Source organism: Aureobasidium pullulans, assembly GCF_000721785.1.
Source record: "Aureobasidium pullulans EXF-150 unplaced genomic scaffold scaffold_25, whole genome shotgun sequence".
NCBI lineage: Eukaryota > Fungi > Ascomycota > Dothideomycetes > Dothideales > Saccotheciaceae > Aureobasidium > Aureobasidium pullulans.
This window is the reverse complement of record NW_021941045.1, coordinates 262,797-276,345: the sequence shown is the minus strand read 5'-3', so window position 1 is coordinate 276,345 and position 13,549 is coordinate 262,797. Positions and strand designations below refer to the sequence as shown.

Here is a 13,549-nt window from a genome sequence, read left to right as displayed (position 1 = left end):
CGAAAGTACGGCCATGTTCAAAGAGAAATCCAGGAGCAGTCGCTTGCTGGAAACCCATGGATAGAACTCGACGATGCGCCTGCCTGCCTCGCTGTTTATCAATGCCGATAAGCTACACCCATTACAGGATGCATCCATTGACTTCTCTTCTTCCAAAAGACTGCATGGTGACCTGTAGAAGGAACCTCAATGAGCTTTAACTGGGGCATTCAGCTTCTGGAAGTCTGCTCACGGCCCTGTAGCTCTGGATTCATGGGCTATAAGACTGGTTCCAATCTCGCTGGCTCAACATTCGACATGCAGCTCTTTACATCCAAATCAGCCAAAATCCAATACTCTCTACTGTCATGGTCTTAACCTGCAAAGACTATCATGTTGGTTGGATATGCGCCCTGCCAGTGGAATATTTGCTAGCAGAGCTTATGCTGGACAAGGTACACGATTCTGTTCCCTATCCGGAAGATGACGAAAATGACTACACTTTGGGCCAGATCTACAGCAAGAGAACTGGTGGTCATCACAATGTTGTGATTACTCTCCTTCCTTCAGCTGAGAAAGGCAGGGCATCAGCTGCGACCGTCGCCAAAGACATGGTCAGGACGTTTCCCAACCTGGAGATTCGACTGTTGGTAGGCATTGCAGATGGTATTCCTGGAAGCCCCGTACAGCTTGGCGATATCGTCGTTGGAGCGCCTGAGGACAACTCTCCCGGCGTCATACAGTACGACTATGGAAAGCATCTCGAAGAAGGAACGTTCGTGCGTCAAAGAAGTATGAACAAAGCGCCGAGAGTACTTCGAACTGCAATTGCAGCTGTCAAGAAAAATCACCTACGAGCTCGTCTAGTCGAGCATCGAGAATACATCTCATATCTCAACATGAATGAGGTGAAAAAACAGGCTACGAGACCCCCATCTGTCGGCCACGCCACAGACAACGAAATCCAGGAAGTTGCGGTCTTGTCTACTGGCAGCGATCCAAATAAAAGTCCTATCGAGTCCACTCTTCCCGAAGTCTACTATGGAGTCATTGCCTCAGGCGATGCAGTCATCAAGGATCCTGAATTTGCGCGAAGAATTCGGGAAAAGGAAAATCAAAACGTCCTATGTTTCGAAATGGAGGCCGCTGGACTCGATGCATATGGATGTTTAGTCATCAAAGGTATCTCCGACTTGTGTAACAAGAACAAGACCGATGATTGGCATCGTTACGCATCTGCAACGGCCGCTGCGTTTGCGAAAGAACTCTTGACGGTCCTTCGATCGACTGAAGTCGATAACCTCCCATCTCTCGGTTAGTGTTTTCTTGAGCTGCCCGCACTGGTTGGAAAGTTACCTTTGGCTTTCCCCACTCGTTTATCCCTATCGAACAATGAACCAACTTTCTGCCATTCCACTGCTTGCTCACCATTTCTCACGCCTGAATAAATGCTGATGAAACGTCTATAGGCAACACGCATTGGAGTGTGCCAAGAGTGCTCAGTCCCCTGTTTACAGGCAGAGAGCTCCTTTTGAAGCACATGAGTGAGCATCTTGTCCCCGAATCCGATGCAAAGTCACCCTGCCGGGTGTTCGTATGTGCACATTGCCATGATGTATCAACAGAACGGCAGGTCGCAAGAAGCTGGTTCGCTGCTTCAGTCACTACTAGTCGTTGATACTGATGACCCGCCTCTCGACCCTAAGACTCGCGAGTTGATCTTCCACGCTCTTGCGACAATCCACCGCGAGAATGGCGACGATCAATAAGTTGTGTCCTTGCTCGAGATCATCGATTACAGCAACGCTAGCTTGGCGATGGCGACCACCAGACGGTCATCCCTATGCTTGAGCCCATAACTTGGCCGAAGTCTAACAACTACGATGCCTATGATGGCGATCATCGAGACAGCATATACACGCTAGCGCTAGCTTATATGAAAGCCGACCAATACACACTGGCGAAAGTCTTACTGGAGGGAGTCGTGACATCCGAGAAGCATTTGTCCCTCACAACCGAGGCAGCCCGTCTCTCAAGAATGGACACACTGGCACAGGTGTATGTTGTACTAGGTGAGGAGTACAGAGCAGAACCACTGTTTGACGAGATAAATGCTTTACGAGCACAAATGTGGGATCCAGATCCGGAGTCACAATACCAGCTCATGGGAATGCGCAATCTCGTGACAACATACCTCTTCTTCGGTTTGTTCGAGAATGCGGCATATATACTTGCGGATATAGTTCGCGTTACGACGAGGACGCTTCACCTTAGCCATCCGACTCGACTCGAGAATATGGCACAGCTAGCAGCGGTGTCACTCAAAACCGGCTCCAACGACAACGCCATTGAACTGCTCGAAGAAGTGTTGCGACTCGGAGATTCAAAAAACCCGCCACGCCATTGTGTGGTAGTCGATTTAGCTGAAGCGTACATTCGGATTGGTAAAAGTGACAAGGCCTTGAATTTTCTTGAAAAGACGCTCGAGAACGACACATCTGCAACAACAATGACCGAAGACCACAAAATTGGGCTCTGGAGGAAGCTTGCAACAGCATATGGCACATCTGGGCAATATCTCAGAGCTGTTTCATCGCTACAAGAGATCTTGCAAGTTGACGAGAACAACGGTGACCCAGCACGAGTCGGCTTTCTGGAAGCTGATTTGGCAACTGCATTCATGAATCTCGGCGATATCGATAAGGCGGTAGACTTGCTGGAAGACGCGATTTCCAGAATCGTGCAGAAGCACACTCCGGCAGCGTATCTCCTGTCGTCCAAGTTGGCACTCGCATACATGTGGACGGGCTCATTCGCCAAAGCGATTCCTGTGCTTGAGCAGTTGATTCAAGCAATGCAGGTAGGCAAGAAGTCCGCTGACAGCGAATTGATGCTCGAAGAGTGCAAGCTTTCATGGGCTTACTTCCAGACTCGGAATGTCTTCAAGGCCACCTATCTGCTAGATGAAGGAATGCAGACACAGACCTTGGTTTACCCGTTCAAATATGAAGTTCGCTTGCGTCTGATCATTGAACAGGCGACCGACCGCTTGGTTCTGGAGACTCCCACTGGAACATTTGAAGCAACAATCATGCTTGAAGCTGCGGTTGAGCTGGAAGAGAGGTACATGAAGGTGGACTTCACGAGCTTATCAGACACGCAATTCAAGCTACTCGACGTTTACAGACAGGCATCTGATTTTGACAAGCTTACTTGGCATCTCGAGAACGTCTTGAACGAGCGACTAAAGTCATTGAGTGGCGCCGCCAAAGGACCATTTTTGGAAAATTGGTTTGATGCCTGGCAAGACTATCTGAAGAATGATGATGAAGGCATATTGTTGTTGGAGACAGCCACTGCAGATGACCTGAAAAGTTCTGATGGAGATGATCTGGATGCTGTGCAGCATGCAATGGCCGGGATATACTTACGGAGTTCTAATGACAAGAAAGCCGTGCCTCTGTTGGAAGCTATATTCGAACGCGAATCCGCGACACTGACCCTGGAAGATATTCACCGACTTGAGTGCATGGCCTCGCTTGGTAAAGCTTATCTCAATCTCAAAGAGTTTACTAAAGCCATCGATATGTTTCGAGCTCTCAACGATGCCTTCGACGTCCTCCCCTTTCAGGATGAACGACGTTTGACGACAATGTACTCTTCAGCATTAGCTTACCTGAACGTAGATCAGCCTACACGAGCTGCTCAACTGCTCGAAGAGGTCGTCATCATTGAAGCAAGATTGCTCCCAGAAGATCATGCATGGCGTCTTTTGTCGATGCGAAGGCTAGCTCAAGCTTATATGGAACTCGAGAAAATCCGGAAATTGGAGGATGCTGTGTCACTGTTGCAAAAAGTGACGCAAAGAGGGCGAGAAACATTACACACGGATCCTCAGGAACTGGCGATCACAGAGGCAATGTTAGCTGATGCGCGAGACACGCTGGCGAAGACTTTGCAGCTGCAATCGAGAGACCAGATACTCGCGAGTGCATCTGCTTTGATGAGATGGGCGTGTCGAGAGATCACTTCGAGAGCTGCCATCATGTTTTGATTGATTGGAATCTTCCATATAACTCTTCATACCAAGGCAAAAATGCAGTGCGCTCTTATCACAACAGAATGCTGTCAAGTGAATGTGGCAGATATCATACCATCCAGACACAAGGCGCTTTGTGTGTTTGATCATTGCGGTAAGTCGCAGCTGTGATACTGTCAACCAATCTACTGCTGGGATTGGGATATCTTCACCTATAGCAACGAGGATGCTTGAACCCGATGTGTCGTGTCTTTCCCAGCTGCGACGTATACTCTCATTGTAAGATAGTTGCTTGAGTTCACGATAGGCTGAGTAGCTTGATACACTGTCAAATCGATCACGAGGACTCTGCCACACTTGTACACGTAAGCTCATTCGTAAGTTGCCATTGGTCAATCTAATTAAGCATCGAGATGTGGCTTGAGAGATGTGGCTTGAATCCTACAGAAGTATAACAACACGCAGGACCCATGCTTGGTAAACGCTTGTTTTATCTCCATATCTCACAATGATATGTCCAACCCTCATCATTGCAGGATGTCTCTATCTACTGTCACATCTGACGGCCTCGCCTTATACGCGTCTACCGAACAGCTTCGGACACACCTCGACGATTTACAAGCTTTCCAATGATACCACACCACTGGTCTGTAAATCAATACATCCTCAATATGCAGACACGCTCTTTCCAATCGAGCAGGAAGTCTACGAGCGCTTTACTGTCAACAACCCACCGCAAAGTCTCCTCACCTACCATGGAATCCACTCTAAAATACCTGCTGGCTTAGTTCTCGAACACGCCGAATTGGGAAACCTACAGGACTGGATATTCAGTCGCGCATCTCGCGGTATGAAACCGCCGCCTTCAGAACTACTGTACAAGTGGGCATTCCAAGCTACAGAGGCTCTGGAATTTGCCCACGGTCTGGGAGTACTGCATTCAGATATCCACTGTTTGAATTTCTTCTTGACCAGGGATCTGGACCTGAAAGTTGGGGATTGGGCTGGTGCTTCAGTGGACGGGGAGAAATCTTACTGCTCGTATAGGTATAGTCACAGGCTCTTCGGAGCCGATGGGACTGATATCGTAGCAGAAAGCGGTATTTCGGTGGACACGGAGATATTCGCACTGGGGACGGCGTTGTATGTCATGATTGCTGGAGAAGAACCATGGCCTGAGTTGGAGGAACCTGACGATAGGGAGGAGATTAAGAAGAGGATTGCTGGGAAGATGTTTCCACCAACGGCCAGATTGCGAGTTCTGAGTGATGTCGTGGATAAATGTTGGAATGGGGGGTTCGCATCCATGCAGGAGGTCAGGTGTGCTGTCCAGGATGAGTGGCATACATCAACGTCGAATTGCGATAGGTGATTTGTCTCGGGAGAGTTTCGAAATTCCTCCAATGGTTGGTCACTTTCTCATCTCTCGTATCGGCAGGGAGAGGGGTCGTCGAAAACTGCGCCACCCAACCCTGGCGTGTCAGTATGGTGTGATACCATCCATCATTCACCTGAGTCCAAGCTGTTTGTTTATTCAACGAAGCGCTCGATGAATCTGATATCGGCTGGATGTCACAAGCAGACAAGCAGCCATATAGCTCTTGAGAGAGCGTTGTCCTTGTTCGCTTCGCCTGTGAGATGCGACCGGGGGGAGTGGCATGCAGTGTTTGTGCTTCGCGGAAGGAAGGAGCTTACAACGCTTGGCAAAGCTTGGGGGTAGCGACGCGTCGTTGTAGTACGCGTCCTACGAGTCGAGTCGGTTCGATGGAGCTCAGAGATTTCATGGCGGAAAATGGGGACAAGAGCAGATCTGATCGAGGCTTGTGTGCGTGAGATATCTGATGACCATTGCTGAGGTTGCTGCTGTCGAATCCATGAAGAGCGCCTCAGCGACGCGGAACTGATTTTTCGTCGGACTTGACACCTGGATGGAGGCCATCACCACTTCTCAATGGTTTAACGACAGTCCAAATTTAGGCACCCTGCATTGATCTCAGGCGAGCCGACCTTCCATTAATGCTTCGGGATCTCGCCCGGACTCGATCGAGTGTACAGCAATACTGCTCACATGGCTTCTTGACACTCCCAGATCTTTTGCGAAGATGGAAGGAAAGTTGGTCGAAAAACACCGGCAATTCAAACGGAAGGTCGCGACAGTCGTTCAAGTCTGCATCTCGATGTCGGCAAAGCGCGATTCTGCTCCCCATCATGACGTTTCTGTGTCTGCATGCTCCTGGGCTGCCACCATATCATCCCATGTCGCGACGAATCCAGTGAACACGCTCGCATTTCGAAAATTCGCGAGCGCATTTTCATGCATGCCATGGTTGTACTCGTAAGGTGACCACGTCGGCAATCGGAGGAAGACTTTCCAAGCCGGGAAGATATCGGCAATTGCACATCGGGCAATATTTCCTCCGAGCGTCTTGATTCTACATCTTTTGCAAACTGACCCATTCTCATCCGCATCTCACAGCAGCTAAAACGACATGCGTCTCGTAATTTTTCTATCACACACAAAAGACCACGAAACCACTGGGAGCGATAAAAATCTGACATTGGAACTATTCAAATCTCCGACATGCTTTCAGCCAATCGCCCCCTTCGTAAACATGAAATGTCGTTTCGAGCAGCGATGTGAGATTAAGTGAGCTTGCTGTTGACAAACTTGAGAGCAGCTTGACCGTACTCGGAACCATAGCCTTGGTGAGTGGCGGCATTGTTTCCGTTAGAGCAGTATGGGTCGGCAGCATCGCAGTAAGCCTGGATTCTGCTCGCATATGCGGAGCAAGTAAAACCAGAAGGTCTGGGGTCGAACTGGATGATCTGGTCAGCAATGCACTAAGGGCCTGGATCGAAATATACATACACCAGGGTTCTTGGAGGTTCCGACGCTGTAGGAAGCACCGGGGATCTGTCTTGGGTCGCCCATGAAGATGACGGCCTTGATCTTGCTTCCGACGGAGCTGGAAATAGTTGCAGCAGTGCTGGAAATGCCTTGGTTGGGGTCGCCGCCACCGCAGAGAGCGTCATCACCGATCTGGGCACCTTGTGAGTATCCGACGTAGACCAGCTGGGTGTTGGGGCATGAAGCAGCAAAGCTGTTGATTTGGTTGGTGACGGCCTTGACACCAGCTTGGACAGAGGAGGCATAGCTATCGCCACCAGCGGCGGGGTAGTTGATGACTTCGGCGGTCGAGCCAGGGTGTGCGTTTAGGATGAGGTTGACGACAGTACCGGCTGATCCGTAACCAGCAGGGGCAGTGGTCTCGCGAGCACCGAAGATGTGGATGTTGGGGCAGGCACGCTTCTCAAGAGGAGCAGCCATGGAAGAGCCCACGAGGAGAAGAGGAATAGCGGCGATTGCGGACTTCATGATGATATCGTAGTAAGTTCGAAGAGGTTGATGAGAGTGTCGGTGTTTGATCTGTGACAGTGGACAATGTTAGTCTTCTTATACCCTGATCGCTCTCGCCCTAACCGTCGAAGTGTCGTTAGTAATGGATCCATAGTCGGTCAGATGGATCTTTTCGACAATATGCAGCCCCGACAAGTTCTAGATGTCCAAGCTTTAGGCAAAATCACTCAACTCCAGGCAAAAGTGGTCGGATCGACAAGACCGACCATGCTCGACAAACCATGCTTATAGGGGTCACAGAGTTTAGCGAAGTTTCACCATGTTTCATGCAGCGGCAACTTGCCGTCCGAAGCTTGTTCTTCACTCTAATACGACTACACATAACGGCCTTCACGCTTTTAGCCTCGTCTCTGCTTACACGGCGTGGCCTAAACTACTGGTCATGGCTGATTGTGGTAAATTCGTTGGGTGTGACTGCGGACCTTCACCGGCTAGAGGCTGACATTGGCTCGGAACGCGAAGCTTGATAATGCTTTACTTGCTAATTAGTCTAGTGATACTAGCACATTCATCACATGTAACTACTAACACCCCCAGCGAATCGGTTGAACAGATTTAAGTCGAAGCTGTCTGCAATGGCTTGGTATCCAGCAGGATTCGGGTGCAGGAAGTCACCCGAATCAAACTGGGTAGCTAGCATGCTCTGGTTCGTTGGGCTTCTCAGAACCTTGTCAAAGTCCAGAACAGCGTCGAATTTGCCGCTAGTCCGAATCCACTGGTTGACACGTTGTCTGGTCACCTCACGCTCCGGAGTGCTGTATGCCTGAATAGTGACATTGCCCGAGAATGGGGTGATGGTGGCTCCAAAAATGGGGATACCGAATGTGTGGACGCGAGTGATGATTTGCTCAAAAGCCTGGATCAATTGGTTGTACACGAAATCTTGAGACGCTGCATCTGATGGAGCAGTTCCGATATCGTTAACACCCTCGAAGATCATGGAGTACTTTATACCAGACTGAGCTAGCACGTCGCGATCAATGCGACCAATAGCATTGGGACCAAGGCCATCCGCGAGAATGCGATTTCCACCAGCAGCTTGGTTCAAAACACCAATATCCTTGGTAGAAGGATTCTTCTGCATACGTGCCAGAACGAGATCAGGCCAGCGGTTGTTGGCGTTAGTTGTCGAGCCACGACCATCAGTGATCGAGTCACCAACAATGGCAAAGCCTCTCGCTTGAGGAGGCGACCAGACTTCGACCGCAGAAAGGAAGTACCAGTGAGCCACAGCTTGCACGGAAGGATCGGTGAGATTGGCAGCATTGACGGCATTGCCAAACTGGTAAAAGGAGTTTGTTCGTGAACCGGGGTGTGAAGTAATGCTGTTTCCAAGTTGACCACCAGCAAGGTAGATTGAAACAGCGAGCTCAGACTGGGCTTTGATGGGGAAGTGGATGGGGTCCGAGACGGCAAGAGAGCCATCGGGAATGATGATTGAGTTGTTGCCTGAGAATGTGACGGTTTGGAGAGTATTGGTCTCGATGATGCTTTGACCGGCTGAATTGTTGAAGGGTAAGGCGACTGTCACCGCAGTGATGTTGAGTTGGGTAGCTCCGAAAACGTTGGATAGGCGGATTCTGATCTGTGGGCCGCCAATAGACATATGCAGGGTCTGTCGAATTGTGCTGTTGACAAACACGGAGCCTGTCTGGTTGAATGGTGGATTCGGTAGGTTGGCTGGCTCAGTAAGCTGAGGCATGGATGTCCATGTGTCAACCCAATGAGTGCCGCCAAAGTCTCTCGTCTCGACTTGTGCCTCTAGAGGAGCTGCACTGATGGGAGCAAGAAGAGATGAGGCCAGAAGGCCGGCGAAAGCCAAGAACTGCATATTCAACATGATACGTGATACGGCAGGTACTTTCACTACCTGAGACGAACAGTGGAGGTCATGGGGTATATAACTGGAACCATAACATGCACGACTCAACGTCATGCTAATGTGGTTACCGAGACATGTTCAGGCTAAATATCTTGGCCCCACGGGGAACGGAGCGCATCGCGGGGTATACCGTATACAGGAACAAAAAAGTTAATAGAAGATCTGCGTGCATGCAGAGCTTCGTGTTTATTCTTTTTGTGCCGGCTAAATCCGGTTATAGTGTGATTGGAGGAAATCGTAAATGGTAAAGAGAGAATAGACTTGCGGCCGGATACGATGGAAAAAGGTCTTACAGAAAATGAGTGTGTCGAGGAAAGACTGGCGACAGGGCTGAGGCAGATACAGGCTTAAAGCATCATTGAGATTGGTACAACGACAACTCAGTAGAGCTTCGGAGTCACCCAGTCCACCCATTGTTCATCGTCGAAAGTGATGTTGCCAGAAGGCTCGAAGAAGGCAGTATCAGCTGCTTTGTCAAAGAGAAACTTGTCGACGAAAGCTTGCAGCTCTGGAGTCTGATATGATGGGAATGAGCAATGAGCGTGGCTCGGAGACATGGAGTAGCCCAAATGATCAGACGCGCCCAAGGCCTGATAGATCTTGCGGCCGGTTTTCATACATCCGTATGAGCTCCAAGGACCAAGCCACTCGTAGCCAATGTTATCAATGACCAAGAGACCTCTCGGAGCAACTAGCCCGGCTAGCATATGGTGATCGAAAGGAAGTGTGTTGACCGTGGTGTTGGCAAACTCATCGAATTGGCTAGCAAACCAGACGTTCTCTTGCACTATTTCCGAAGCTGTCTGCGTAGTCCCATTGTGGTTTTCATAGTCGCTGAGACGCCAGCATGCAGTACCTCCAGAACCACTCTCTTGTGGAATGGTCAGGACTATGCGGCTGTCGAGCGCCCCCGCAACTAGGGCTCCCTTTCCATCTCGTGAACAGCCGGTGACCGCGATTTTCCTTGGATTGATATTGGTACTAGGCAATGTCTCCAGAACATCAATTATGCGGCTCACGCCCCACGCCCAGGCTGTCATTGCACCATTGGCTGTCTTATCTGGATCGAGCTCAAAGAATTTGCCTTGACCACGACTGCTTTGATTGATCTGTGCACCGATTTCGTCGTTGTTGTAAGTGATGATAGCCACGCCAGATGGAGCTGGAATGGTAAGGGATCCGAAAGCGATGATAGCTGGATAAGGCGCGGTCCCATTGAGTGGATATGTGATTGTCGGAATGAACGAGATAGTTTTGTCGTTGACAGTTGCTGTGATAGTCAAGTTACCACCAGATATGGAGCCAGATACAGCATCCGGCTTTCCTGGTTTGGTGCCCAGCTCGAGGTTTTGGAAGAGCTCGCTGACCTCACGTTGGCGGCAGACAAAGTCGGAAATTGTTTTGACGGGCCTGCCATTAGCAAATCGGAATGGGTCGGGAAGTTTTGGATTATAATGAGTGGCATCTCTTGTGATCTTAGGACAGTTGTCAGGCCTCTTTGTCAAGCCTGTTTGAGGTCAGTGGTCTGGACTTCGTCTGGTGCTGGAATTGGTGAAAAGACCTCCAAACGGGCTGCATAACACAACTGGCACTAGACAGATGATTGCGAGGTTACAAAGCATCATGTTGAAGCGCATTCATTCGACGTTGAACGTGTAGCTGTGAAGTTCTGATGAGAATGTAGTTTCTGGCCTTCGAAGAAATGTACACAATTTGGATAGTACAGTCAATGAGAGTTTTTATAACTCTCGAACTACCCACCTGTGTCTCTGGAGTTGTACAATAGCATGTAGCTCATCGTCTGTTGCTCTACCTGTGTAACCGAGGGTCACTGCAGAGACTGTCAAGAGTTTAGCCATCATCGCATGTACAGCCCAAAATGCATGGATGTATTTGCAGCTTGCTGAAGTAATTTCTCCGTTTCCAGAGCTGCCGTGATGCCTGTATAATCGTCATGCGGAGTATCGAGCAGGCAAAAGAGTTGCTTTTGAGGGGCACTGGTGGGGATGTGGGGCTGGTAGCCTCCATGCATCCTCTCTCGGAGCTCCCGCGCATGTGTTGAGTTATTAGCACAGTATACTCGACTATATGCGGCCAACAAAATCGAAGATGGAACAAGGTGGTGGAATTTGAGCAGTCGCTTGGGTAGCTTGCTGCGGAAGATCGTCGGCAGGATGGTAAACGAGATCTTTGCCGAGGCTGTTCCTATTCCTGAGGTTGCTTCAAGCGAAAGATGGCGATATAGAGAGTCAATTTAGTCAACAAGATGTGGGAGTCGCATTGTCCTTCGATGGGCTGAATACAGCTGGAAAACAAAGTAACGCGAAAGAGGTTCAGAGACGGCGCCCTCATTCTAGAACTTATGCACCTGCTTCTCAGTCAAGCCCAAATCCTTGAGCATGCCGTCAAGTCTTCCTTGTGCCCATCCTTTCGCGCCTTTCGCACCAGCAATCGCATCCAACATGGCTGGAGGACCGCACACCAAGACTTTAACATCATCGCCCTCGAGCTTTGCAGGTAGCGCCTTGCTCAGAATCTCTTTTGTCACATAGCCTTTCTCCAAGCTTCTATCATCTTTCTTGTTGTCGCTGATAACATACGTCGTCGCGAAGCGTTGGGGATATTGACTGGCCAGCGCATCGAGCTCTTTCTTCATCAAAATGTCCGATTCCGTCTTGTTGGCGTAGATGAGACTCAACTGAGTCTTGTCCTCAGGGTTGTCTAGGATGGTGTGCGCGATCTGGAACATGGGTGTGATACCTGCACCTCCAGCGACCAGAACCATATGTTTGTGTTGGTTGGCCTTGTACGGCAACTCGGGTATTGCCTTGACGTTGAGTGTCTGTCCAGGGACAAGGTTGTGGAGGTGTGTCGAGGCTCGACCGTTCGGGTATTGCTTGACAAGAAGGGTGATATAAGGACTATCGGGGGTGCTGATGGGTGTGTATGGGCGGAATGTTGGGAACCAAGCGCCAGCTGCTGTATGGCGAGTGAGGAGGGATGCTATGCCATGTCAGTCTCAAAGCCTCAGGTTACATCTGACCCTCAGTCGGGGTGATCACTTACACACAGGGGTCAATCCGCTGGTTGCATCGTCTCCAGGTAATTTGAACTTCAGCTCTTTCGTGTCGTGGTTGACCATTCGCGCTTCTTCCAGAGTCAAGCTCACGAAGCTCATCGCTGGGAATACAGGCTTCTGTCCGAGACTCTTCTGCGGCTGTGCTGGTCCCGAAGATGACTTCGACATATTGAACGCAACAAGACCTGCACCAGCGGCTGCTGCCAGTCCGAGGGTCGCTGGTGAGACCGAGGCCAGGAGTCTTCGAGGAGTTGCCATTGTGTATAGAGATAAGTATGGGATGAATGATAGAGTAACAGTCAATCGGTAGGATTGTACGACTGTATGACTATAGCCTGGTTTTCTTGCTCAGGGGAATAGTAAATGTGGGTGTATCAAAGGAAGTCGCAGATGATGTTGAACAAGAGCGACTCCTTCGAAGCTGGAATACCTAGATATAGCCTGCAACCTGTTGGAGGTCGGGCACGCATCTTGCATGCTCCGTCCAACGTTTCCGCGCCACCGATCCTTCGGTGGTAACATGGTGAGCTGTCCGACTGTAAGAAAAGAGACGAAGGTTGGTTGTTTGTCGTGAACCCCGCCCGAAAGAAGACGCTGTTCGGATCCCGCGCTCGGCCAAACAAAAGCCGTCCGACACGTCTGCTGTTCAGGAATAGAGTCACCTTACTCTACTGGGTCTACTACTCTTCTGACACCGATGCTTGTGATGTAGGTCTATGTTGTGAATGGCATACTGTAGACTTAAAACCTTCTGGCTACTTCAAAGGTCTTCTGAGATGTTTGGACGAGAGGAATGACGCCTGACAACATCAGTTTTGACATCCAGCCTCAAGCAATCAATCTGTGTCGATGTCCGTGCGAATATCATCGCAAAAGACGACGAGACGAACACCCATCGCTCCAGCCGGTATATCCTGAAGCCCCTAATCTAGTTATAATGTCAAAAAATGCCCACACACAGAATGCACGGCGATGCGGTGGAAGCAAAGAAAAGCCAGGGTGATGCGACTGACTTGAAGCGCTTAAACATCGGCAAAACCAGAATCCAGATTCTGGTCAGCAAATCATGCGATCTGTCCAGCTTCTCACAATCAGGAATCTGCACAGTTTGCATGGTCAAATGCCGAAGACCAAAAAATGTGGTATCTTGCC

The 13,549-nt window shown here is 49.8% G+C and overlaps 7 protein-coding genes across 7 annotated transcripts; 3 read left to right on the top strand and 4 right to left on the bottom strand.

The window, feature by feature from the left end:
* Positions 1 to 229: 229 nt before the first annotated feature.
* On the top strand, positions 230 to 1,740 carry M438DRAFT_111892 (purine and uridine phosphorylase). Its single transcript, XM_029898703.1, has 2 exons — positions 230 to 1,293; positions 1,449 to 1,740. The coding sequence occupies exons 1-2, from the start codon at positions 348 to 350 to the stop codon at positions 1,655 to 1,657; spliced, it is 1,155 nt and encodes a 384-aa protein (XP_029756624.1). The 5' UTR covers positions 230 to 347; the 3' UTR covers positions 1,658 to 1,740.
* Positions 1,741 to 1,822: 82 nt separating this feature from the next.
* M438DRAFT_338970 (TPR-like protein) lies at positions 1,823 to 4,033 on the top strand (the record flags this gene model as incomplete). The annotated part of the gene is made up of 1 exon (XM_029904175.1): positions 1,823 to 4,033. One exon carries the CDS (start codon positions 1,823 to 1,825, stop codon positions 4,031 to 4,033), a length of 2,211 nt encoding a protein of 736 aa, XP_029756623.1.
* An 835-nt stretch (positions 4,034 to 4,868) lies between these two features.
* M438DRAFT_281649 (uncharacterized protein) lies at positions 4,869 to 5,390 on the top strand (the record flags this gene model as incomplete). The annotated part of the gene is made up of 1 exon (XM_029901258.1): positions 4,869 to 5,390. One exon carries the CDS (start codon positions 4,869 to 4,871, stop codon positions 5,388 to 5,390), a length of 522 nt encoding a protein of 173 aa, XP_029756622.1.
* Positions 5,391 to 6,661: 1,271 nt separating this feature from the next.
* M438DRAFT_368700 (acetylxylan esterase precursor) lies at positions 6,662 to 7,431 on the bottom strand (the record flags this gene model as incomplete). Its single annotated transcript, XM_029908063.1, has 2 exons — positions 6,888 to 7,431; positions 6,662 to 6,835 (listed from the first exon to the last, which is right to left on the bottom strand). Exons 1-2 carry the CDS (start codon positions 7,392 to 7,394, stop codon positions 6,662 to 6,664), a joined length of 681 nt encoding a protein of 226 aa, XP_029756621.1. The 5' UTR covers positions 7,395 to 7,431.
* A 516-nt stretch (positions 7,432 to 7,947) lies between these two features.
* M438DRAFT_399919 (extracellular GDSL-like lipase/acylhydrolase) lies at positions 7,948 to 9,267 on the bottom strand (the record flags this gene model as incomplete). The annotated part of the gene is made up of 1 exon (XM_029909443.1): positions 7,948 to 9,267. The coding sequence occupies one exon, from the start codon at positions 9,265 to 9,267 to the stop codon at positions 7,948 to 7,950; it is 1,320 nt and encodes a 439-aa protein (XP_029756620.1).
* A 431-nt stretch (positions 9,268 to 9,698) lies between these two features.
* On the bottom strand, positions 9,699 to 11,263 carry M438DRAFT_368698 (uncharacterized protein; the record flags this gene model as incomplete). Its single annotated transcript, XM_029908062.1, has 2 exons — positions 11,080 to 11,263; positions 9,699 to 10,825 (listed from the first exon to the last, which is right to left on the bottom strand). The coding sequence occupies exons 1-2, from the start codon at positions 11,114 to 11,116 to the stop codon at positions 9,699 to 9,701; spliced, it is 1,164 nt and encodes a 387-aa protein (XP_029756619.1). The 5' UTR covers positions 11,117 to 11,263.
* Positions 11,264 to 11,671: 408 nt separating this feature from the next.
* On the bottom strand, positions 11,672 to 12,496 carry M438DRAFT_281653 (cytochrome-b5 reductase; the record flags this gene model as incomplete). The annotated part of the gene is made up of 2 exons (XM_029901259.1): positions 11,672 to 12,321; positions 12,385 to 12,496. The coding sequence occupies 2 exons, from the start codon at positions 12,494 to 12,496 to the stop codon at positions 11,672 to 11,674; spliced, it is 762 nt and encodes a 253-aa protein (XP_029756618.1).
* Between the last annotated feature and the right edge of the window lie 1,053 nt (positions 12,497 to 13,549).

Coding starts and splice junctions, on each gene's coding strand:
- M438DRAFT_111892 (XM_029898703.1), top strand. CDS start 348: ATGGTCTTAACCTGCAAAGACTATCATGTTGGTTGGATATGCGCCCTG. Junction 1,294..1,448: donor CGATAACCTCCCATCTCTCG/GTTAGTGTTTTC, acceptor AAACGTCTATAG/GCAACACGCATTGGAGTGTG.